The following is a 25,982-nucleotide window of genomic DNA, read 5'->3' as shown; positions in this document are numbered from 1 at the left end:
CAGTTGTTGAGTTTTTTTTTTTTAATGAACACAGATGAACTCTAAGCAGTGGTCAACAAAGTCTCCCAAACATCAATAACCCAAATTTTAAAAGACCTATACTGTATAAGTCATGCATACATACATACATATAGTCTTTGAGGACGAGTATACGTGCATTGTTGTGCAGATCTGGTAGTGTAGGACACGTGAAAAGGCTTCGGGGAAATAGACGTCGCCTCCAGCTGATATGTCGCACTGTCGCTGCTTCAGTGCAGTATCGCGAGACTTGGTTACCTTGGCTGCAGCACACTGACGCCGAAGGATGTGTAAGGTATAGCGGGCGCCCGAAACAAGAAGATCGCTCCAGAAGAGAGGACAAAATGACACCAGGTCTGGTCAGGCAAGCAAACTTACCTTCATAATAACTACAACTATAATAACTGTTATTCATGCAGTTATCATCAACAACAACAAAAAGGCGTTTTTGTTTTGTTTCTGTGGCATAAAGTTGAGTCGTAGCGCAAACCCACAGGCATGTGCTGCTTCATCCTGAAGAATGTGATGTTCATAACTGGGCTACATCGCAGTGTCAGGAACGGTGTTTTGCCAGTTTACAGCTTTGCTGTAGTAGCGTCTACAAGTAGCATCTGCAATTGTTTTTTTTATATATAGCCTATGTGTGTGTGCAGACAGTGCTGCAATGCAATTAATGAATTTGCAATGAAATGAATGTGAAAAGCATCTGCGACGTGAAACAGCTCGGTTCGCTGCACGGGGAGCTGCGAAAACACTGCGCATCAAGTTGACCACCTCAGCAGGGTCCAGTAGTAGTTGTAGTAGGAGCGGCGTGCTGGTGTCATTTCTCTCTCTGCTTCAATTATTAACAATGCGATGCATCTACTTTCTCTGCGTTTCGTGCGGCGGTGATTCGGAGTATGCTTATATTCTTAATAAGAGACGAGCTAATGCACGGTCCATCTTGGTGCATAAGACGTGAACCTAACGTATAATATGTCTCTGGTTCCGATGACGTACGTGCTATTTTACTCCATTGGCCGCTGAACGACCAGCGCTGATGGTAAACCTGGTATTGTCCACGTCAGGTCGGTCGGATCACGAACACGTTGTTTCTGTCATGAAATTGGGAGTTATGAGCAATAAGTGCGATTCATATTACGGCCCCCGTGTGTGTTGGTCAAAGGGGTGAAGTGAGTCCACCTTCAGACCTACATCGTAGAACTAGTTATTTACTACTCACTGCCTCTCCAGGATAACGTCAAGTTTTAGTTTTACTGCAATCTTTGTTCGTTTTGTGTTTTCATATGCAGTACGGTTATCTTTAACATTTAATCCTACAATTGACGGTTTCACTGGTGTGAAAAAACTGCTTCATCCTAGCAGTGTAATTGCGAGGATTCGTCTGTGCGTCTTTAACTGTTTGTGGACGAACCGAGACTTTCCTGCTTTTAAGAACCTTCAGCCTCTTTCACGAATACAATATATAGCGCTGAAAGGCTTAATGTTGACTTTAATTGTTATTTTGCTCAGAGAAAAAAACATTTGAACTGCTAACCTACATTAGGTGTTCTCCAGGATAAAGAATCCTTACGCTGCTTCCTGGTTTTGAAACAAAGCAATTGGGTCTATTTTTAGACACACTGGATGATGTGTTTGACAAGACTCACCAAGCAGCACCAGGCAACACCAAGTAGGGCACACTTTAGGGTTTCCCCCCCATTTTACTATATATTTAAATAAAATTAGGATTTGTATCTAATAATTAAATTTTTATATCATTAAAATTTCTGATGTGAACTAAAAAAAAAATAATTTTAATGCGGTGACTGTATGTTAAGGACCCTGAGAACTGATGATGTCAGCATTAAAACAAATATGGTTCTAACGTTTAAAATCTAATAGTTAATCTTATATATGGAGATTACTTTGGCCACACTCAACTAATCTATCATGTAAAATAGAACTGAAGAGGTGTTAGCTTTAGAAAAAAATGTATTAATTATTTGAGCACACTCATGTTTTCAGGTCAGGTAGCACTACCCACAAGAATGGCCATGTTTTCGTATTCTCCCTTTGGCACTGTCCCCTTGAATCAAAGCAGGTTGTAAAACTTTTGTGTCACATCCATTGAACTTGGCAGTGCAAAAAAATACATCATCTGTTGGAAATGACAGTTTAAGAATCTTGTAGCATAGCAGTATGACACTGAGATGCTTTAACATCTGTAATTTTGATTCCGAAAGTATTTTCAGAAAGGTAGTTCATATATTGATGGGTTGTTGAATAATAGTTAGATAGTTAATGCTTATGTATTGAGGTTTTAGTACAGTAGTTTACGGCGATGTATAATTGGGGGTTATTAAGAGTTCAGAAGTCTTGATAAATATAAAATGAATGAAACAAAACATTTCAGGGTTTATTTTCACTAAGGTGTTAACATGCCATAGTATATTTATAATGTAGAGTTCTCATAATAAAGTATTATGAGAACACTTGGTATATGCATATGAATATGCATAAGCTGTTTATGTAACTCAGTGAAAAAGCTGATACATGGCGATCAGAATGCTAACTTGCAATCCTGTTACTGCTACGTTTTTGCTACAAATTGGAAAAAGTGTTGATTAGAATGGAGCTCCCAGCAGTCTTGTCTCTCCGCCCCCTCCTCTGATGTCATCTCACTTTGAAAGGTAAATGTGAGCTCTGGAATGCATGCCAAATTAGGGTACAGATTGTTATGTAAAATTTGGAGATGAATACATTAACATAATGATGGTTAGTTCTTGTGGTCTTGTGTGATGCGTTCCCAAACATTCAGCCAGGACCTTTGGGGAGGGGGTAGCTGGAAGCAAACATATTTTAGTGAATCCAGTTGGTTGAGCTATATGAAATACCTATAAAAAGACATTAAAAGTTTACCAAGGACAAACAGGAAAGCTAATCACAGTAATGTCTGTTGAATTTACAAAATATTTATGTATAAGTTAAGATTCTATATGTATGTAACAACCAGCACCCAATCTAATGTTTGAAGTCTTAAAGTTTTTAATCTTATGATAAGCCTAGCCTATTTCTTTAATTATAACTGTAATTGATGTTGTTATGTTTATATTGGCAGAGTGCCAGAACTTTAATGTTTAATTACATTAAATTACATAAATTTAATTAATTACATTTATTGATGATGAATGGCAATATATTAAATGGCTCTGTGGTAAAAAATGAACAACATGTCACAGACATAAAGGAAAGTAGATTAGAATATTTTAGCTATTGCTTTTTTGGGACCAGTCGCTAAGGTCTATTGTACATCTTGGTGTAGATAGCAGAGTAAGTCACTTTCACTTTACTTTGAAATGTCCTTAATGCTATGTTGCTTTTTGCACTTTTGACGCAGTTTTAGATTTGAGTGCAACAGAAATGTGAATGTAACAGATGAGTCCACTCATGTGCTAAGCGGTGTAGTTTTCCCATGTAACGTGGTGTATGGCTTGGGCCCTTCTGTTCTATCATGTTCTGATTAGAGCCTCTGTCTGGGCCATCCTGAGCCTGGCCTCTCTACACCCACCCGTGTTCCTTTACTCAAGCAACAGTGGTACATATATCCCCCCCAGTAAAATAAAAGGGAGAGGGATGTGCTTGAGGTGTGTGTGTGTGTGTGTGTGTGTGTGTGTGTGTGTGTGTGTGTGTGTGTGTGTGTGTGTGTGTGTGTGTGTGTGTGTGTGTGTGTGAGTCATATCTTTGTCTAAGACAGATCCCTCAAATAACAGACCTCCTAGTTCAGTCAGCATCACCTGGTATAGTCTTGTGTTTCTGTATGTGTATGTGTGTGTGTTCCCAGTCTAAACAATTACATAATAGTTGCTTCTCATTTAATACTCTGTAAACTGTGCATTGCTTCACAACCCATTTAATTTCCTCTTCATGTCTGTGTGTGTATGACAGGGGGTGACTTGTCACAGCTCAAGTTGCCTAGTCCTCGATGACATATGGGTGAAATGGATAAGCCCCCACCCACCATGAGAGGATATGTATGTGTAGGAGGCCTTATTATGACTGAGCCTGAACATTTGGATTCAAATTGTTTCCTTAAAATGCATTTGCACTAACCTTAGATGACTCAGATGGGTTTCTCTCCATGTGCAGCGTGTGGATATAGGTTCATACACTGTAAAACCCAACAAGTTCACTAAACTCAAAAGTTTTGTTGTAACCGATTACCTAAGAAATTTTAAGTTCATGTAATATAATTTTTAAGTACAGTTTACTTAAAAAAAATTAAACTTTAAATAAAATATATAAGTTTAGGAAAATCTTAATTTTTAAGTACTATATACTACAATACTTTTGGTAATAATTATATAATTTCCCCCAACATAACCATTTTTATGGCATTTGGCTCTTATCCAGAGCGACTTACATTTTATCTCTTTTTTTTATACAAGTGAGCAATTGAGGGTTAAGGGTCTTGCTCAGGGGCACCTTAGTCATGGCCTTAGGTCTGGGAATCGAACCCACGACCCTCTAGTCACAAGACCAGTTCCCTAACCACAAGGCCATGACGCACCGCCATTGTGACCACTGTAAAAAGTAAATCCGGGACACCGGGCATGTTGGTGACGTCAGACGCTGCGTGACTTTGGAAACTCATAAATTATAATGTTAGTGACAGTCATTACTCAAAAATATGTACTCATTTAAACTTAAAACATAACAAAAAGTTAAGACAGCGCAAAACCTTAATGCTGGGTTAACTAAATAACAAGATTTGAGTGTTATACCAATAAAGAGTATAAGTTAACAATACTGTTCGGGTTTACAGTGTAAGTAGGCTTAGTCAGCTTGCAGCAAATTGTGAGATTTACAAGCTAACCTTTTGAAATAATTTGACTTTTCTATTTAATGGGCATGCCCCCTATGGGATGAAGTGGTACTTATGAAGTAAACTCACCTAAACTCAGTAGTAAACTCAGCTAAACTAATGTAAATCTGAAATATGAATCCACCAGTAAATAAATTGTTTTACATTTTTGAACAACAAGCATAGAAATGCATGGAACTATGTAAATGAGAAGGTCTAACCTTACCTACATCTCTTTTTCTAAGACCTGAACCTGGTGTTTGGCTATTTGAATGTTATTCTCACTCCTGCTGGTCCAGTCCTGCTTTGGAGCGCTTTTTACCAGGTGTTTGAGATCTTAACATAAGCTGGTAATTATTGGTTAAGATGTTTGGATGTTATTTATTATTATAAATAATAATTATTATTATTATTAGGTCATGTAGCTCACACCTGTCCATTTACTTTTAGTACCTGATTACTAAGTTACCTGTTATAGGTAATATGACAGGTAACCTGTTATAGGAGAAAAATATGTTATGACTGAATCATTACTGAAAAGTTTTAGAAGTAGAAATTACACACTCGCACACACAAGAAATATGCAATATGAAATATAAAGTATGTTTAGTATGTCCAAAAAATCAGAAAATTAAAACGCAATCCTCAGGGCCTTCATCGCCTAACCTCTAATGAAGTACTAGGGTGGCCACAATAGCACTGTGAGGAACGCACCTACTAAGAATCCTGTCCTTCTATTGGTAAAAGCCCCTCAGGACTCCCAGGAGAGGAGAGCCATCATTTGTAAAAGACTCTTTGCACTTGGGCCAGTGGTTATGTGCTTTTCCTAATGGCCACCTGAGGAGACAAATGGCATATGATGGTAGTTATAGCTGATCTCTTCTAATGTCCATAAGCACTCGCAACCCCTCTCTGTGCCTCTGTGTAGGCCCCTGTTCTCAGTTTGTGATCACATTATGAGGCAGGTAATCCATTTAGGAATTATTGGGGTGAGATAGGAAGCTACTAAATCTTTGCAATGATGATGAATGCAAGGGACCTGCACATGTAATGGGGAATAAAATAAAATAATAAATCTTAATTGTGTTTGAGACTTCTGCCATGGTCCTGCACTTATTAACATTTGGTATACACAGTAGTTTTTCATGCAGCATGTTCACTTTTTGCAAGAGACAGTGAGATCTCTATAGAGAATATGGTTCAAATATATACAGTTCACCTTGAAACTATCTGTGCAGTTCATGCTATGCCACCTGCTGGCACCACCATCAACATAATACATTTTGAGGGAAAAAGAAACACTGACAACAGCACACACCAGGGGCTCCTCCCTCTAGATGATTCCTGATTGTTCAGTGGGCCGTGGCTGAGGGAGAAATTTACATAGTCCATCCCATTTCAGTGTGTGACAAATTCCAGGCATCAGACAGGTAGTCTGCTTAGTGTAGAATATTTTTGCTTTAATGATGCCAAATTAGATGAACAGAGTTCTCTGATACGTCATAACAAATTAGTTATGAGCTAATAAAATATTCATAACAAAATATGTTATCTCTTATGCTGCAGATCTTTGTGTTTGTCCACTTTTAATTTAGGTATGAATGTAAACATGTTCATAATCATAGTGCTGTTTGCCAAGTATGTACACAACATCTTAAGAACCTCGTACTAACGGAAGCTAAAGAATACCTTATTAGTAGCCTGCATCCCGTTTGAACAATTTTGTATAGCCTAAGTGTCAGAATAGTTGTAGGATATTTTTCATGGATTTCATACCTGTGTTGTTATCATGGTGCTAGAGGACTCGAATAAGATTTAATCAGAGATAATTCAGAGTTAATTGCCTTTTCAGAAAAATTAATAAAAAACTCAAGAACAGATTATGCTTATTACATCATGTACTGTTAGCTAGACTTTATACACTAGATACATAGTCACTGTATTATGTGAATTCTGCAAAGGTGCATGAGTGAATGAGTGGGTTATATGAAGTTCTATTTCTATGGTGTCTGTTACTTTAAAGATGGTAAGGTGGGAGGAGCTTAAGTCCCCTATCTCTGCTTAGTTTGTAATGGGAGGAGCTGTCCCGGGAAACAGGTGTCTGCCGATAGAGATGATGTCATTGTTTCAGTATCACCTGAAAAAACATACATGTAGAATGTCGGCTGGTAACACTCCCACACATACATAGAACAGCTGATAGACACCAGCTCACCTGTTGTAAGTACACTAACTTTACATATTGTGTAAAAATACTTCTTTAATGCCAAGTGCTTAGGAAGTGGGATTTGGAGTTATCTTTGCCACAGGGCTAAGGCTGACAGGTAAGCTATGAAAGCTATATTTTAAACGTTAAGTTTGCAAATTGCATTTGAGGCTCATGTCAAAAAATAATTGAGTTAAAGTGCTTTTTATATCTTTATGTTAATTTGGTTAAAGTGCTTTGTAGTCTGGGCATTTCTTTTAAAATACTATAACATAAAATACTATAACATATGCTGCAGTAGGTACTTATACCTTCGAGGACTCCACTGTGAGTCATATTACTAATCACTTGAACCAGCTTGGCAACCAGCATAACAGTCGTCTGAACTTGCTAGTGAAGGTGTTTGACGTTTCATGTGTCTGCCGTGTTTGTTTCGGTGTCAAAGTTGAGAGCAGTTGCTCCTTCTATGTGGATGGGAGAATCCAGTGTGTGCTGTGGTCATTACTGCCTCTTCATTCTTTAGTTGTATATTCCCTTTTTATGGGCTAGTCTAGTGTAACCTGTTTTCAATTTCAGGAATTATGAGTCACAGCCAATTTGCCCACAAACCACACTGACATAAGCTCACTGAAATCATTTTAACTCCTGTTTGGGCTTTGAGAGAGCTGCAAAATGGGAATAGAAATGTCTGTGTTCTCGAGTGTGTTTTGTAACAAGAGGACGTACTTGTGTAGAATGTATATGCTAGCCTTAGTCCGCCTATGGGTGTGTGCACTGTGAGTGCTCCTATTGCTACTCTGTTGTCATGGAGTTGTGTGGTATTAATTGTGGGTGTGTGATCAGGCTTAATCATATGACAGTGAGTAGAGCCTGTTGCAGAGGGAGGTTTCACTCTGAGAGGATGATGTCATATAGGAAGTCATTCTAACACCGGGGGTAGTCAGCCAGACCTGCAAATCACACCCAGAGAACCAGGATGTGAAGAAAAGTTAGACTCCTCTTGTGGTGCTCATTACACATCTGACTGTTCTGAGTGACGTAAAGCCCCTTGCTTGTGTTGAGAGCACTTTGTGTTTAGACCATGGAAATATCTACAAGTGCTTCTTTCCTTGTCTGCCTGACTTTTATTTGTGTTTGAGTTGGACTAGGTTTAGTCTTTGGTTTTCCTTGAGATAGTATTCAAACGTTCTGTCTCACACACTGTGCATTCTTCTATAGGAGATACGCAACCTCGTTCATTGGTGCATATATGGGCCTTTAATAAAAAGGTCAGTCAGTGCTTTTGAGTCGAGGTGAGGAAGCTGTGGTTTGAATTGAACAAGAATGCATTGTTATCAGAAAAGTCTTTTGTTTTCCAACACCAGCTTTTGTCTCTGACTGAATAGCATTATTGTGGGTAATCGTTCTGTTTTCCTGCCTCCGGTCTCCCTCACACTATTCCGTGCAAATGGTTTTTTTGTTCTTTGTGTTTTTTGTTTTTCTTTTGTTAACTTGCGCATATGGTATCAGGCTCGCTTTCAGTCCTTCTACATGGGTATTATCTCAGGAAGCAGGTTGTCCCTCATACTGTGATTAGGGCGTGGGGGGCTTGTTTTGCATGGAGCAGTCTATAGTTTGGGCTAGCGTGGAGTGGAGCAAGGACTAGCCTTCAGACTTGATTGCTGTCTGCAGGTCTCTGCTGCTGCTGTAGCTACGTCTAAGGCACCTGCTGCTTGGACATCACACCTTCTGGAAGACGATGTAACCCCTCTGACCACAGAGGCCGTTCTGTATGACAGAAGCATGTGTCCTTCAGTTTGAGTCAAAATTATGATCTAACCTTTGATTTTTGGAAAGCATGGTCCAGGTTTAATGTAAAGAGCATGAATGATTAGGCTGGTTCTAAAAAAGAAAACAGTAAATGTTCTCTCTACTCTCTAGAGCTGTCCTCTACTATATACTACAGGAATGGCCTTCTTAGGCCTTATGGCACTGCAGGCTTTGGTGTGGCTGTGTTGGTTGGTCGTTCATGATAGTCTCCACATAAGTGGGTTTCAGCAAAGCGGAGCTTTTAACATCCGCCAGTGGAAAGCTCTGTGAGAGCTTTGCCTCCCCTCCTTTCCTTCCTCTGTGAGTTCACTGAAAAACAGCCGTGTCCTGCGTCTGGAACTGCTTTCTTTCTTATATCACAGTAAGTAGTTCACATAGTGCTGATAACTGTTCTTCGCCTCTATTGACCATCACTGAACACTGTTTTTAAAGTATTTATTGCTGCTGTATTTGCCCAGTCTGGTTGTAGAATTGGTTCTCGCCTCTGCTCTCGGTTAGAGATGAAGAGGATAACATTTGCCTGTTTACATGGATAATAGTTTTGTACTCACAATTCTCCAAAAACAAATTATGTTCCATGTAAGATCAAATGGGTTTTGAGGCTTATTTTCCATTTGTTTTGATAAACCCTCATAACGTGAAATACTTTAATAGGAGTCAAACGTCAGCTTTTTTTTCTCGAGTGTTAGTTTTCAGCCATGGGTAAAAGACAGGAGCTGCCAGTCTGGCAACTCTGCATTAAACTTTAACGTACTGTTACAAATAGCTAGCCTAATTATCTCTGGGTGGAGAGAGAAGTTGTGGCACACAGTGTTTGGGTCTCTGAAAATTGTTACTTTTGGAGAATGAGTTTGGTCTTTAAGTTATTGGTTTTATTATGTTTCTGTGTGAGCTGAATGAGAGATATAAACTAGTGTTATCTTCTAAAATAGTCATACATCCAAACTGAATAAATGACACACCTTGTACTATGAGAAAGAAAGATCTGCTCTAGTTACATGAGAACCACTTTTGGAAACTCACTCTTAAGATCATGTCAAGTCAAATTAAGAACACTCGAATGTAAATGAATGAGTATGGATTACGTTTTTGACGTTGCTGAATCAAATATCAGTATTCTCGTGTCTACAATCAGACCGAAGACCACTTGTAGGACATAAAATTAAACTACAAGAAGCGTTAAAACCATCGTTAATGCATGTTTCACTTAACCCTACAACTTTAAACGCAAGACATGAAAAACACTTTTGTATCATTCTGTACAATATATAGCCGGTATGGTAGGCTTTCTAGATAACACGCGCCTTGTAGTGTGGAGCGGGCGCGCGGGCGAACGGGGGGGCTCGAGCTGCAGGTAGTGGCGCCACCCCTCCCCCGTGCAGAGCGGCGCGAGCGCGGTGCTTGGCGTGCTGAGATGTCTTCAGGGACGCGGAGGAACTGAATCTAACGGTAACCGCGAAAGGAACGAGGAAAGGACGACAGTGTGTTCCGGTAATTATGATTATTTTTATTACTTTCATAATAATTTGAGCAAGGAAAGCAAGTTGATGACCATGTAGTCGTTATGGAGATTCGCATGGGAGTTTTTGTCCATTTGCCATCCAAGCAGCCAGGAGGCTCGGAACATGGTCGGAAAGTTCATGTCAGGCTAAAGTTTATAGGAGATGCTCTCAATTTAATTCCGAAAGCTTGATTCCAGGATGCTTTGACTGTACTTGTTAGAAATGCTTACGAAGTTAAACCTTTTATGTTTCCGAAGGAGAGTAGACAGATAAACAGATTGATGACGCTCTGAAAACGCACGCGCTTGCCTAACCCCGTCCAAACACGCGCGCGCAGTCTGCGCCCACCGCTGACCAAAAGCATTAGAAGCGCTAGCAATCTAATGTGTCGATTTCGCAAAGAAAACGCTTATAGTTAATAGGGGTTGTGCAATAAATTGTGATGCCCTAAATCTGTTAAAGTAACATAGCTAGGTATTTGTGTAAAATGTCGCAGAGACACTCGGATAACTGCGAATTTTCACCTTGCATGTTGGACCAACAGTCGGGGTTATGTCGCCGCGTGCGGGCACCGTCACAGGATTTACGCTGTGTAAGCACTGCTGGCAAAAATGATCTGTGGAGTGTCAGAGAGTGTGGGTGTGTATCACTCAACGCGTTCACATGGAGCACTCCTGCACAATTCCAATCCCAAGTTACGCCAAGAAACGTGGACTGTAATAGTTTTTACGAACGCACACATGGCAGCGTACGGAAATGACAGAAGGGTTGTTTATGTTGTTTACTGGCTTATTATTAATAATAAGTGAATCTTGAATCCATCATGGTACACCCTACTCGTGTGTGGAGTTGGGTCCCTTACACATTTATTTTGCCCAGGAAGCACTCGAGCACGTATCCTCAGTCTACAAGTCTCCATTTCCTCCTATTGAATCTTCTGTTGGGCAGAGGTCTGTTTATTTTCTTCATTACCGTTACATTAGGATTTGTTAAACAAAGATAGGAGTTTATAATCTTAATTCCATTTATGCCTTCAAATCACAGGCCAGTTCTCAGATGTAAAAGATGGATTGGGCAATTTATTGCCTTTAATGCAACTATTTTTTTTTTTTACACAAGATTAATACTTTGCAGGATGTGTAGGTATGTATGTGACGAAAGTACATCTTAAAGTGTGAGAAGCATATTGTCACCCAGACACACTGATGCATTGCTTTTAAATATACGAGCCTGCTATTATGAGGTAAATGGCTCCATAAATTTGAGAGAGGTGTGGCTACACTGCTCACCAAATAACTGTGGTCAGAGCAGTTCAGTTAAGTTTTCACAGCTTCAGAGTTGTAACAGTTCACAATATGCTCCAGAGGGAATGCTCCTTCGCTCGACGACGTTAAGGTATTTTGGAACTGTGTAGTGCACAGGGGCCTCCAGACCCTACAGTTGGGGGGGGGGGCTTACAGTCAGCTTAATTGCATTGTCATGGGATCTGGCTAAACCCACATAGGAGCTTTACTTGAGATCAAAATGATCTGGCTAACAGGCTTTGGCACACATGAGTGAACACAGTATGCGACATAATCAAAATCCTTGTTTTTTGTCTTTAGCGAGCATCACAGATGTGTCCTTTTGTTTTGGTGTACTTTTTGTTCATGGCTTGTGATCCTCTGTGAGTACCTTTGCCATTTTTGATAATTACATGGCTATTGAACGTTACCTAGCTACCTAGTACCTAGTGTGGCTAAGGTAGTTTTTCCACTCACTGAAAATGATGTGAAAGTCTCCTCCCATGGGTGACTGCTGGGTTATCAGCCTCTTTTATGGCTTTATGTTTTCTTCAAGTTCTGCTCCCTCATTCATTCACTCACAGTGTTGACTCTCTCACTCTCAGACTATTAGTTGCCGTATTTTTGCACAGTTTTTTTTGTTCTGGCTCAGACCCCTACCAAGTCAACATTATCCTGTGAGAGGTGTTCTCAGCATGTGTATTATGGTCTGGCTCTGCAGTCAGTGTATCAAGCAATGTTGACTGAATTCCTAACAGCCTGGTGGCAATGTGCTGTAGGCCTGTCGATTCTTAAAACTGCCGCTAGATTTTGAAAAGCAGCATACATAAGGATTTGATCTTGGTTGACAACAAAGAGTTGATATAACATTAGTTTGGCCTGTATGGAACAGTCCATCCATCCACCCATTATCTGAACCGCTTAATCCCGCTAGTCGGGGTCACGGGGGGGCTGGAGCCAATCCCAGCATCTCCAGGCAAAGGCAGGGTACACCATGGGCAGGTCGCCAGTCCACCGCATGGCCAACACACACGCACACACTCACACCTACGGGCAATTTAGAGTGATCAATCAACCTAACACGCATGTCTTTGGACTGTGGGAGGAAACAGGAGTACCCGGAGGAAACCCACGCAGGCACAGGGAGAACATGCAAACTCCACACAGAGCAGCCCAGACCGAGAATCGAACCCAGACCGCCTTGCTGTGAGGCGACAGAGCTAACCACCACACCACCATGCCGCCCGTATGGAACAGTCACTGGTCCAAAACTGCTTGCACTCCTGTGTTTTTCTGTATATCACATTTCGCTCTTGACTTAGTTATTGGAGGAATATGCCTTTTCATTTTTGCAAGAATCCATGACTAAATATGTCTTCACCCTTTCATTGGGTCAAGGTCTCTATGGCAACCATTGCAGTCTTTCTTGTCTTGGAATCTGTATAGTGTAGTCATGACCTGTAGGTCTAGTTCCACAGCAGTTCAGACCTCAGCTGGTACGGTGATGATAGTGTCGGAATATCAGTGAGAGAGTCTCACAGGACCAAGGTCTTTTCTGTTGCCTGTGATCACCTAGTGTGAAACGTTGTTGCATCATGAAATACAATAGAAATTGAGTTGAAAGAAAACTTTCAAGGGTACCAAACTAATACGAAAATGGAGTAACCTTGAGGGTTTGTTCTGTGGAAGTCTTTGGGCCACCGTTTTAGATTTTTGACATATATTAGTTTGACTTCAGCGACAAGTGTTTTCTGTGTATTATCTGACACTTTCTGCTAAGCAGACGTTATATGCCTTCAGTTTCAGCATGGGCCCATCTTGAACTACAGAGCTACACATCTCCTTAGGCCTTATGTAGACTGTTTGCTTACTGCTGAGTTAATTACCCACAGCATTATTGTGCTAGTCTCTGTTTTAATGACATGCTTTTCCCTCAGATAGCCCGATTGGTAAAGGAGTTCTTGAAATAAAAAAGATCTTAAAAACCCTTTGTGGTCATTTACTGCATCATTATGGAATAATGATGAATCAGACTAGAAAACTAAAGCACGTTTGAAAGCTTGGATTAAACTGTTGATATGAACTTGCAGAAGGGTTATTTTGAACCACTGAAACTTTGCACATTTGAAACAGATCTGTGAATAACCTAGAATGTTGTGTGAATTGGTCATTTGATTTGAACTGGACTGTTTGGTTAATGTTTCTTTTCTACACACAGTACTATTTGTGATTAGACCGATATCATTTTGATATGTCTTGCCTCATTCACCATAAGATCAAATAAAAATGAATATTTGAAGTATCATTAAAAATAGATAATTGGGACTTTCAGATGTATTTTTTAAACGTCTGTGCAAAGCTCATGCGGAAAAGCATACAAAATTTAAAAATATTTAAATATTCTCAAGAGTAGTCTAGTAATTTTGGCAGTTACAGCTCTCACTAAATTTCATTTGGCACATTGATGACAAAGATGGTAATAAACCTCTAAACGTTTAAAAGTAGATATTAAAAAAAACAAACTGTGAAGTCGAACACCTCCAGGTTTCCACCAATATGTTTCCAAAGCTGACTTTGGAGGAGAGAAAGCTGGACAGGCTTGAGGCCTGTCTGACAGAACCATAGCTATTTATCCACTTGTCTGTATCAGGCTTTTGTCCCTGTTGGATATTTTCTCACTGTTGCTCCGAGTGAAGTTTGGCAAGAACAGAAGCTGTTGGTGTTAGACTGGGGTGTGAAACTGCACGGTGGTGAGACATTACAGATTTCATTAGTAGTGCACATGTATTCTGCCAGTGTGAAAATGTCAAGATGGTGGCGTCAGAGGGTGTGTGGGGGATGGAATTCTCACCTCTGATAATTTAAACAATCTCTTCTGTTCCCAGTAGAACTGATTAGTCACTGAATAGCCCATTGGATCCCTTTGGTCTCATATGGCTATTTAAAGAAGTCATTGCGGTCTTACTTTTAGCCTGTATGACATGCTTTCTTCTGCTGCTTTTACAGTCTCTAGTTGCACTGACGCGTTACTCCCTTTGATCTGAAATCAGACATGCCAACTAAATGGTGACTTGGAGGGTTGCAGATTCCATCCAGATCGGGTACCGTGGAAAACCATCCTTTCCCTTTGAGTACTGACATTCCATTGTGCAAATGAACAAGGTGCTTCTGGTCTGCAGCCACTATGGCCACACCCCCAGGATTTGTAAAGTAGGGGAGTGTCTCAAAAGTGCGTTCCCCATTGGTACATGTGGAGTAGCTGGTCTTGTCTCTGGTCTTGGTGGCGTTGGGTGTCCCCAGCAGCCGTGTGCCTCTGGAGCCCAGCCAGACGGAGGCATTAGAGGTGATGTGAGGCCTGCCTGCATCATCCACATGCAGGCATCTTGCATAACTGCTAAGAGCGGCACTTCCACTGGAGCACATGGGACCGGAGTAGCTGTGTCCTGGGTTAGTGTAGGTTAATGATGTACTTTTTAAACACCGCATTCTGTCATGAGGGCTCACAGCTTTTCCCTGCTCTGTAGTACGTTTATACATAAACAAATTAATAAAGGATCTGAGAGTTTTATCTCGTAAAACACAGTTGCCTCCTCAGTTTCCGACTTATGGTGGTACAGATGCTCTGTGCCGTTAAAAGGCCATTAACATCATCACAAACGTCTTACTTACTGCTAATTGGCCTAGTCCATCACTGCTGAATCTGTCTCATCGTCCTATGCACTCTAACTTGGCACATCAATTAAAAACTTTGAAACTGAAAGCCTACATGTTTGAATTTAATGAGTGACTACTCTGTTCTGCAGGAACTAATTATGTCCTACATATTACTTTAGTTCACAGAAATTTAGCTCAGTATGGTGGAGTTCTTCAGAGTGATGGACAGTGCTCGATTAGCTGGACACTTCCAGGCACTTCCAGAACAAAACCTTCCATTGGTTCCTGTTGACAGAGGTCACAGTACACGGTCATGGCTAAACATTTCTAAGAAGGAGGCAGAAGTTGCCACAGTAAACACTTCTGAGGACTGAGCTGGAAGTGCGTATAAGTGTATGCTAGTGACTGTGTGTGTGTGTGTGTGTGTGTGTGTGTGTGTGTGTGTGGTTGAATGTGTAATGTGCTTCCCTACTTGGAACGATGAGGATGCAAGCTTGTTTACCCGCGTCTTGTGGCTTACCAACAACCATGTGACCCTGCTTGTTTACCAGGGTTTACATTTGGCCCATAGACACTCGCAGCCGTGTGGGAACTAAGGGGGTCTTTCCTCTAGAGGAGACTATGTTTGCCAGCAAGACACATGCCCCCAAACCACAGGCCAGACTAATCCCCTGTCTTATCCAGCTAATCTTTTGGCCCGACCTGTCACTCATGTGACCCTGCCCAGAGCAGATCAGAACAGCCCACACATGGCTAAGCCAAGCCAAAGTTGTAAATTGTTGACATTATGTTGTTCTAGATTGTATTGTAGTCCTTCTGCTGGCCATTACCTACTATTCTCCTTCATACATGCCCATAGGTTTTTTTTTTCTCTATATACTCCACCCATGATGAAAAACATTTGAATGAATATTTATGAATACTAAAAAGAGCTAAAGACTCATTAAATCTGACACTCGCTCCCTTTCATCATTCAGCCCTCCCTCAGTTCCCCTCCCCTGCTCCACTGTTCTCTGTTTCTCTCCGCTCAGTTAGGCCGTGGAGCACGGGCCTTGGGCCTGCCTTCATTCTAAAGTGCACCAGACACTGAAGGACATGGATAACTTTGCCAGAACTGACTTGAGAGGAACTCCTTGAAGGTTCTGCTTTTGAGCATCGATCCTCGGAACCGGAGGTGAAAGTAAATGGTAAATGGGATGAATAATGGGAGTTTTGAATGAAGAGCCAACCCTCTGCCTCGCTGTATTTGAACATGCTGGTGTGTGAGGGGGGAGGCCTGGCTTAAGAGCAGCATTCATTGTGTGCTGCTTTAGAGCTGGAGTGACATCTCAGAGCCTGGTTCCTGGGAGGCAGGTGTTTAGGCTGCCAGTCCTGTCCTTGCTGGCGACAGGCTGAGCTGAAGTGTCCTGGAGTTTGCCAACAGAGTTTCTCAGCATGAAGTTGCAGTGCAGACCTGGCATGTTGATCAGCTGACTGGCAGGGAGAGGGAGGTTGGGGCTTGTACGTGGGCGGACAGACAGGGCCTGAGTGTACCCTCCACCTGTGAGAGAAGAGAACTGGTGCTGGGGTTCGACTTGGAGAAAGACGTCAATGTATATTCTTTATCTCTTGTTCTCTTGCAGATGTGTTGAAGTGTGAGGATTCACGCCCTGTTGGCATGTTTACCAGCGTGGGAAGGTCAAGGTTGACCTCCTCCCCCTGACCCTGGCCGGACAGCGCTGTGGACACCACCACACACACCGTGCGCCTGACACCTGCCTGGGCAGAGCGCCGAGAGGTTCCAGAAACGAGGCGTCAGAGTTTGGGCGTGGACGACGGAATAGTGTGAAAAGTGGAGGACGAGTGTGTAAGTTGGTCTGGATCAGCTCCAGCGCAACTCCTGACACACACCCTAATCTCCGATGCCTTTCTGGAGTGTGAAACTGACAACCAGTGGAGTCCAAGAAATTATATAATGCTACTTTCTTAAATAAAAGAACTGAAAGTTTTTTGCTTTTTTGGACACGGTTCGTTGATTTATTTTTTGGGGGTGCTGTTTAAAGAGTATGACACCCTGGCTGGTACTACTGGGACAGACAGGTTGCTGAAACCAACTTCCACCATGTCGTGGAAAAGGAACTACTTTGCCTCGGGCAGCAGCGGGCTGCAGGGCATGTTGACCCCACGCACCATGAGCTCCATCGCCCCCAGCAAAGGGCTGAGCAACGAGCCGGGGCAGAACAGCTGCTTCCTCAACAGCGCCCTGCAGGTAGGCCAGCTGCTGAATACACACTTCCCTTCCTGTAGCACGCAGGTACAAACCCACCCACACGTTCAGAGCGATATACACTAGCTGATTAATTGAATATGTTGTGATGGACTGCATGAACCGGGTCCTCCATGTATAGACCGAAGGCTCACAGCACGCAAGAGATGGCGGCCTTATGAAAATACTGCACTGACACAAGCCATCGGGACCATCTAGTGAACTATACAGTTTGCAGTGGTATCGCCTCTGGAAGAAGTACAGGAGAACACCATCACCCCTGTGTGACCTGGGCAACTACCTGTTCTGCTAGCTCCTTACATATTTGTTTTTGTTTAGAGATACTGAATATTTAATATCTTAATTAGATTGTGAGGTTCTTAAATATATTGATTACGCCGCCTCATATCTCCTTACAACTCCTTACAACTTCTGTGGTTATCTAAGGCAGAATTTTACCATCCACTCGAGAACTTCAGATGAACTTTTGAAGGAAACCAAGAGTCGTGTTCCACTGAAAAAAAAACATATGCCTGTACAACTCATTGCAGATTTTTGAATTGCTCGTGAGAACGGGAGAGACGGATCTGAAATTGAGCCAACTGTAATTAGACGACAACCTAGTTTAACAGCTCAGTTTAAATCCTGACAGGAGAGCAGACAAACAGCATATTCCTGTTTCTTGTTGGTTTTTGTTATCTGTTGTAATTTTGTGAACTTGTTTACATGCAGCAGTTAAACAAAATGGCCCCCACTCGGGCTAACCGCTGTTCTTTGTAGTCATTTCAGTACAGGATGTCACCCACAGGTAAGAAAGATGAAGACTGAAGCATGTTCTTCACATTGATCCTTGGGAAGAGGATTTCTGGGATGCTGTTAGGGTTAGCTGAGCAAGCCCAAATGTAGTAGTCCACTTACTGGAATATGTCAGGAATTATATTTCAGGAATTATATTTCAGGTTCACTTAACTTCTTTAGCAAAGCTTTTTCTTTAGCATGGTGGAAGTTTGCAAAGCTGCTAACATATACCCTTGACGATCTCTAAAAAACACGTCTTCCCAGTAAGTCATCACAGTAAGTGAAGTGTTTGTGCATCAGCGTTTGCGTTTCTAGATTAACAAAGCATTGGTCTTGCCATTTTCCTGGTTCAGATTCACCCATTAACTAACATTATTTGGCTCTCCTCTGCAAACCTGCATACTCTGCATACGCAAACACTGCATTGCTGCCCCAGGTCCATTGCTCCAGCTAGGCAGTCCTACTCCTGGCTGTCTGGTGATGACACAACCCCCCTGCTATTCTTTTATTTTATTCCCCTTTTCACTGCCTGACAGCCTGATGAAATTCATTTTGCTGAGTCGATGATCTCATGATCTCTGATAAGGTTCAGCTGTGTGAAGAAGGTCCTTCATGCACTGTGGTTAACGTGCGGTGTTGGATTACAGTTATGGCCAGGAGGCTTTCACCAGCATTTCTTTTCTTACCTCGTCTTTAGTATTTGGTAACATGGGGCACGCCGACGTTCACACGTTTATCACCCGTGGCCCGCTACACTCAGTTCTGTGCCGTCACGTTGTTCAGAGAGCTTTGTGCAGAACACTCCTTTCACACCCAGTTTTCTGTTCTGTGTCCACGGTCATGTTTTGTCAGTTAACCCTAGAGCCTGATCCGTATTTCCTCAGTTCAACTTGATTTGTAGAACGCTTGTAACAGTTTAATAAAATTTTATTTTCAACGCATATATCAGTCCATCTGTCTTAGGGTCTGCTTGATATGCTTGAGTCCTTAATCCTTTGGAGAAACATGTTCTTCGGGCGTACACACACACACATGCAGACACACACACAAACACACGCAGACACACACACACACAGCACCGCACATGCTCTCTCACACTCAAATACTCTTTCAGTGAGCACAAGTGCATCCCTCCTGCCTTTAGTTTTTCAGCAGTGCCTATGATGCACTTTGTGATGACTCCAATCCTGTCTGCAATAGACCCCACAAACAGCCGTCTGTCTGCATGGACAATAATTATCATGCACTGTAACCTGCCATTAGGTGCCTTCTATTTCAGGATTACAGTCTAATCAGCTATATGGGAAAAAAGCAGCTTAGCTGGCTGATGATACGTCCAAAGCTACAAATTAGTGTCAGTTATGAGTGTGGGGATGGTGTGTGTGGGGAGGGGGGGAGGGGGGCTGCTCAATTGTGTTATCTGCTGCTTTAAGCCATGACATGGTGTCGAGACAGCAAATTGAGAGCCCCAAAGGCGAAAACAGTAATTTCTTTGTCTGGAATTAAATGCCGAGCATTAACAAGGTTTTAATAATGCTTTCTTGAGGATCGTGATTCTGCCTGCAGTGGTCTTAGGTGAGTGAATGGAGTGTTGGTCCCATGAACCGTTCTCCTGTGAGTCAAAGCCCTGGTCAGGAAGTGCAGAGCGCAGCTTCTGCCTCAGGACTAGCTCCAAGGTGACTGTGGTGAAGGCTGATCCACAGATGTTTTACATTTACGTGTGAGGAAATCACTGGTGAGAGTCACTTTGGAGCACTGCAATGATTCAGGACTCTTGTTATTGTTTTGTTTTTGTTTTCTGGGCTGTGGAAAGTTCAGGAGGAGGTGTGTGGGCGGTGAGCTTCACTTGTTGAGGAGGAGCGCTTTACTTTCCCGAACTTCTTAAGTTTCTTCTCCATCCACTCTTGGAATGTTCTAGAAGACTCCTTCTCGGCCCACTCGCTTCCATGAATTAAGGTGGATGGAATTAAGTTGTGAACATTCATAGGTATACAGAGACTTTAACAGATACGGTCAGGGTTTTCTTCACAGGGTCCTGGTTTTGATACATTGTAAATAGAAATGTGACTAGGTTTTATAAACCATAGGCATATATTCTTAGCCCACAATAATTTAACCCTTTTCTAACAACAGCCTTTTTCAATTTCAATGAGGATTTAAATAAATGCTTTACCCTTAATGTAATTTGAGTTTTCAGGTGTTCAACTACATCATTGTTGTCATTTAAAAAGCGTTGATTAGAACCGTACTTTAACACAGTTGTTCATTATGATGGGATTACGACAGTACTATGCCTTTGACGTGCTGGCCCTGATGAATAGACCATTATCATGAGAAACACACTGAAAGGTCTTATTTCAACACATTCTCCTCATTTTTGTTATCCAGCAGCTGGTTCTCTGAATCAAACCACCGTGTTTTGGGGTCACCCATGTCCTTTGCTGCACCCATGTAATATCTATCTGGAAGTGAGAATTAATATTCTTGCTTAATCCTGAGAATTGTTGAGGGTTCTGCTCACTTGGAGCTTGCTGTGTTGACTGCTTGTCATTAGCGACCCCACCTCTCCCTAACCTGTCAAAAAAAGATTCATCACAGATTGCAGAATAGAATAAGGAGAAGAGGTGGGTGGTGGTTATCTTCCCATGATGTAACCTGTTGATTCACCTCAGCCTTGCGACACATTTATAGAGGGCGGGGTAGATGATGGCTTACTGGTCGTGTTCAAAAACTTCAAAAGACATTTTTGTAGGAGGAATTTTTTATTGACACCTGTAATAGTCATGACTACATGGCATTACTTTATAGCAACACGGATCATATATCTAAAGACCCGAACAAATGGTTCGGGCCGTTAAAATCTCCAGCAATGTGAACACGAGCAGCCTACAAAGTGAGGGCAGAATGCGGCGTGAAGCGTTAAAGGAGGTGGGAGGCTAATGGCAGGGAGACGCGGTGTCTGCGCTGCTTCTGCTGCTGAGCGCAGGGTGGGCAGAGGGTGGGCAGAGGGTGGGCAGAGGCACGGGATGTGGGATCAGCTCTTCCCCGTTAAAGCCACCGCAGAAATGTGTGTGTGAAGGCAGAAAGACCCGTGGTCTTAGGTGGCTTCCTGGCTGCAGGTGAAGAACGAGCTCTGTCCTAAAACCTTTTTTGGAAAACACACACACGTTCATACACATATGCGTGCGCACACACACACACACATACACACACACACACACACACACACACACAAAGGAAGCAGATGTGGCTCAGGACAGACGTGAGCTAATGGAAGGGAGCAGACCGTAGCTCTTCCCTCCTTCTCTTTCTGCTCTCTGTCCCTGTATCCTCTCAGTGTGCTCAGTGTCTCCAGCACGTAGTGTGGGAGCGTGTTTTGACGGTGGCCCGTCGGAGGTGCCTACCACAGCGCCCGGAGCAGCGCTGTTAACTCCTACGGCTGTCCGGGCCTTGTGGGATTGTGCAGCTCTTCTGAGTCATTTAGTGAGTCATGGAGCGGCTCACCTCCGGCTGCTCCAGACCCATTAGCCCGTCGCTGCTGCCTCTTCCTGCATCTCTTTACTTCCTCTCTTTGGCCTGCCTGCCTTACTTAAAAATCTATTACCTTTCTATATTATAGAAAAAAGTCCCAGACGGTATTTTATCTTTTTGCTCCTTTTGAACTGAAACTGAAAGACTCTGGCGGTAAGTTTGGTTTGAGCTGTGGTTCACCTGCAGTGCTCCTGCACAGAGGGGGCACGTGCTAACGTAAAGAGGGGCCGGCTTTGGAACCCTAACGAACAGACGAGGATGAGGTCGCTAAGCAACCGTCTGTCAGGATCTTCCGGTGCCCTCGTTAATGTCTCGTTAGTGAGGCGTTCCTTCCCCACGACTGCAGCATGAAGGCTGCTGCTCACCCCAGCGGTCTCTCATCGCTGGGGTCTCCATTTTCAGCTTTCTCAGAGCTCCCATGGGCTGCCATGTAAGCACTGTTTCTTTTGACTTTTTCTGCATGGTTCACTAAAACTGCCTATTTCCCATGATCCCATAATGGAGGAGCTATGCCTTTGTGGTGTGTGTGTGTGTGTGTGTGTGTCTGTCTGTCTGTCTGTCTGTCTGTCTGTCTGTGTGATCTTTTTTTTTTTTTATTGATACTTCTTGGCAGGTTTTCTGAAACTTCAGTCTTTCTCAGTGTGTTGTAGTTGGTTTATAAGCAGACAGACAGGATTACGTCTGGCCTTTACAGTAATGTTTGTAGGTGTTGGACAGCCCTGCAGACTCCTCTTACTGCAGGTGTTCACTATCCACTCACCAGTAGTTTCCACTACAGCTACAGCATTTGATTTCAGTGATGAATGTGAAGACCAATCACATGTATGATCTGTGGGGAGGTAGGCGTTCTTCTCACTGAATATTTAGCATGATACTGACAATAAGATGAACTCATCACAACAACAACAAAAAAAGAAAGTCAGTGATTGAAAGATTGCAGCCACAGGTCCTGTTAGTTGTAGTGTGTTGATGTCACTCAGCATCTCGTTCAGAGGGCCAGGCGAGCGGAGCGGTACTGCCACGTGTGCTGCCACGTGTGATGCCACGTGTGCTGCTGCTATATCCTCAGATGATTGGGCGGTCAGTCCAGCGACCGGCGCTAATGCAGAGCTTGTGGCAACCCATCTAGCCACGGACACCCGCCATTCTTCCTTCTCCACTCTGAACTCTTCCGTGATTCTCTTTGCAGCTTTAGCCAATTGCAACAAAAGACATGCCGCATGTGGAAAAGTCCTAGAACTTTCCATGTATTATCTGAAAATGTGTATAAGAGTGGATGGCAGATACAGGACACTCCTGTTTTTCCCCTCTCCCTTGCCAGTTATGTGCTCATCCTGTCCATGCGGGTGGTGCTGGGGCAGCTTTAAGGCTCTGTTAGCAGTTTGTGACTTGTTCCATCTGTGCTGCCCACCGTCTCTCTGCTGAGTCCCCCTCATGCCGGGTGGGATCGCTGCTCACGAAACGCTGCTCACGAAACGCTGCTCACCGAGTACGCCAGCCAGTGACCCACAGAGGATCCAAGACCCTCCATATGCAAAGCAAATAGTTCAGGGTTGATCAAAAGCTCATTTGTTGAAATAAATTTGATAATCTATATACAAAATAATAGAAAATTGCAACAACCAGTAACGTATAAAAGAAAATGATGTTTGGATAAATATGTAGATAATCTATTTTGTAAATACTGTAAATAACACATCTATAGAACCAATGAGAATCTCATTTGTAAAATAAAAATTGTACTGCATTGGCTTCACTCCGCTGGCCTGACGTAGTGTGCTTTGACCCCCCCTCCACCCCTCCATTGAGCTTGGCTTCCTCACCCATGTGTGTGGTTAAGTGCACATGGAGGACAAGCCCCTGGAGCTATATCACCAGGCACTAGGACAGGGCTGGTAGAGGGGAGCTGATGGGTGGTTGACCAGTAGGGGTATCTTCCAGCAGAACAGGGGTATCTTGAAGAGAACCCATGTTGCGGTGGGTGCGGCTGCCTGCTGGATATCGGTCTTAGTGGGGTAACGAGCGGTGTTGGGGGAACGTGGCGTCAGAGCGTGTTTGCGTCATCGTGGGTGGAAGCTGTTGGGATGTTTAGGAGAGCAGTGGAAGTGTGTGTAGAGCGTGAGGACTCCTGCTCGTGACCCAGAATTCCCTCCCCGACGGCCTGTTGAAGGAAACCCTGCCGTCCTGGAGACACCGCGTCATACTCCTGTGTTTTTCTTTCATGACAGGTCCTCTGGCACCTGGATATTTTCAGAAGAAGTTTCAGGCAGCTAACGATACACAAGTGCATGGAGGATTCATGTATCTTCTGCGCTCTCAAGGTAAGGAAGACCCACGGTGTCAGGGTGAAGTGGGTAGCCCGGCGGCTGCTAATGATTTGATTGGCCATGGGTTTTTGTGGCCCATCTCCTCGTGGTCACTGTGGGCAAGTGGGTTCCTCGGGGATGATGTCTTCCCTGCTCGAGTGTCAGTGGGTGTCTCGGGGACTGCTGGATATCTGAGAGCCACTTGCAATTATGTTGGAAAAAAAAATAGGCAGTAATTTCTTAATTTTATTTGGCTCTTGTGGAAGAGAAGAGTAGATTTCTGGTGGTAAACCATTGTAGTGTTCTTTTACATGTGCCATCAATATGATAGACTTAAATGAGTAGGGAAAATAAGGCAGCTCTCTGTTCTTCTCACCTGTCTCCATCCTTTCTATTGTACACAAACTCACTCACTCTGTCTCTCTCTCTCTGTCACTCTCTCTTTCTCTCTGTCTGTCTGTCTCTTGCTCTCCCTCTCTCTCTCTGTCTGTCTCTGTTCACTGTATGTTTTTGTGACATTCTGTCCTAATCTATTGGAGTGCCATGGTACTCCATGAAATTGAAAGCCCTGTGTCGTTACGGTAGGTCATTCACATGGTGCACTGGGGTCAGCTTCCTCTGTCCCCCACGCAGGCCTGCAGTCAGAGCAGGTTCCTGTCCAGACAGCGAGCCTCCGCCCGCTGACCACAGGCCTGTGTGTAAATGGTTTCCTTAATTGTTCATATCATCCTCCCTTTACCGTGGCCCTCAGATCCTTTACTGTAAGGAGCTGATTTATTCGATCGTGGTAACAGTCAGAGCATGAGTGCAGTGAGGCAGGTTTTGTCTTGGTGGCATCATGAATATATCAGCAATCATCTGTCTTCCACTGATTATAGAGTGTGTGAATAGCCTGTTAGATGTGGGTTATTTTTCCTGTGCATTTTACAAGAGTGGTATCAGAATTTGCTTCTTTCTGCTGCCGTGTTATGTGTTGTGGTCTTATGCAGTATGTTTATACGAGAGTACTGATACCACAGTTGAACAGAGTCTGGCCAACTGGCAGTGTCCAGAGATGGAGGGAGAGGAAGAGAAAGAGCCAGAGAGAGAGGGAGAGAGAGAGAGCGGGAGGGGTGTGAGAGGGTGGTAGAGAGATGGAAATGGAAGGAGAGGCACAGGGAGGTAGAGAAGGAGAGAGAGAGAGAGACAGAACCCCATATGTTTGCTCTGCATGTAGTGTTGGAGAGAACTCTGCAGTTTTACTCGGTCACCTGCGTCCTTATCAGGGTAAAAATTTGCGATTCGTCAGCGTCCCTTTGATCTCCCCGTGCTGAGGAAGAGGATGAGCTCAGCTTCCGTTCCTGTTGTGTCACCCTGTCCTCACTCTGTTCTGTAGGCCAGATATCATTTCATCCGTGTGCAGGGAGAAAGTAACTAAGCGAGCTGGTGTAGCACTACCAGTGTTTCTCTTTCGATTTGCATTGTTACTGTATAGCTCTCTGTCCAGGCCTGCGCCACGTTGTGTGGACCTGTGTGGACCTGCCTGAGTTCTGCAGTGGTTTTTTATTGTGCCGTGTCGTCCTGCTGCAGAGCATCTTCGTGCAGTTCCAGTTCAGCAGTGAGAAGGTGCTGCCGTCAGACGCCCTGCGCACCGCCCTGGCCAAGACCTTCCAGGACGAGCAGCGTTTCCAGCTGGGCATCATGGATGACGCCGCAGAGTGTTTCGTAAGGGCCCAAACCACCCACCTCCACATCCACACATGTCCACACACACCTCCGCAAACACCTCCACACTCACACCTCCACAC

At 43.2% G+C, this 25,982-nt stretch overlaps 1 protein-coding gene across 9 annotated transcripts in view; it reads left to right on the top strand.

Annotated features, from left to right (window-relative positions):
* Window positions 1-57: 57 nt before the first annotated feature.
* Window positions 58-25,982, top strand: part of usp54a (ubiquitin specific peptidase 54a) — a 47,082-nt gene continuing 21,157 nt past the window's right edge. For 3 of the 9 annotated variants that reach the window (XM_076975410.1, XM_076975403.1, XM_076975411.1), the window contains exons 1-4: window positions 10,227-10,367; window positions 16,938-17,563; window positions 24,118-24,210; window positions 25,765-25,899. In XM_076975410.1, the coding sequence (XP_076831525.1) occupies window positions 17,417-17,563; window positions 24,118-24,210; window positions 25,765-25,899 (375 nt within the window). In that variant the 5' untranslated portion in view covers window positions 10,227-10,367; window positions 16,938-17,416. Of the gene's footprint in view, window positions 383-6,987; window positions 7,186-9,138; window positions 9,238-10,226; window positions 10,368-16,316; window positions 16,503-16,937; window positions 17,564-24,117; window positions 24,211-25,764; window positions 25,900-25,982 lie in introns of those variants that run through there. The other 6 variants (XM_076975404.1, XM_076975406.1, XM_076975405.1 and 3 more) reach the window with 6 other exon arrangements.

This window comes from Brachyhypopomus gauderio, chromosome 15 (genome assembly GCF_052324685.1).
Source record: "Brachyhypopomus gauderio isolate BG-103 chromosome 15, BGAUD_0.2, whole genome shotgun sequence".
NCBI lineage: Eukaryota > Metazoa > Chordata > Actinopteri > Gymnotiformes > Hypopomidae > Brachyhypopomus > Brachyhypopomus gauderio.
This window is presented reverse-complemented; position numbering and strand designations above follow the sequence as displayed.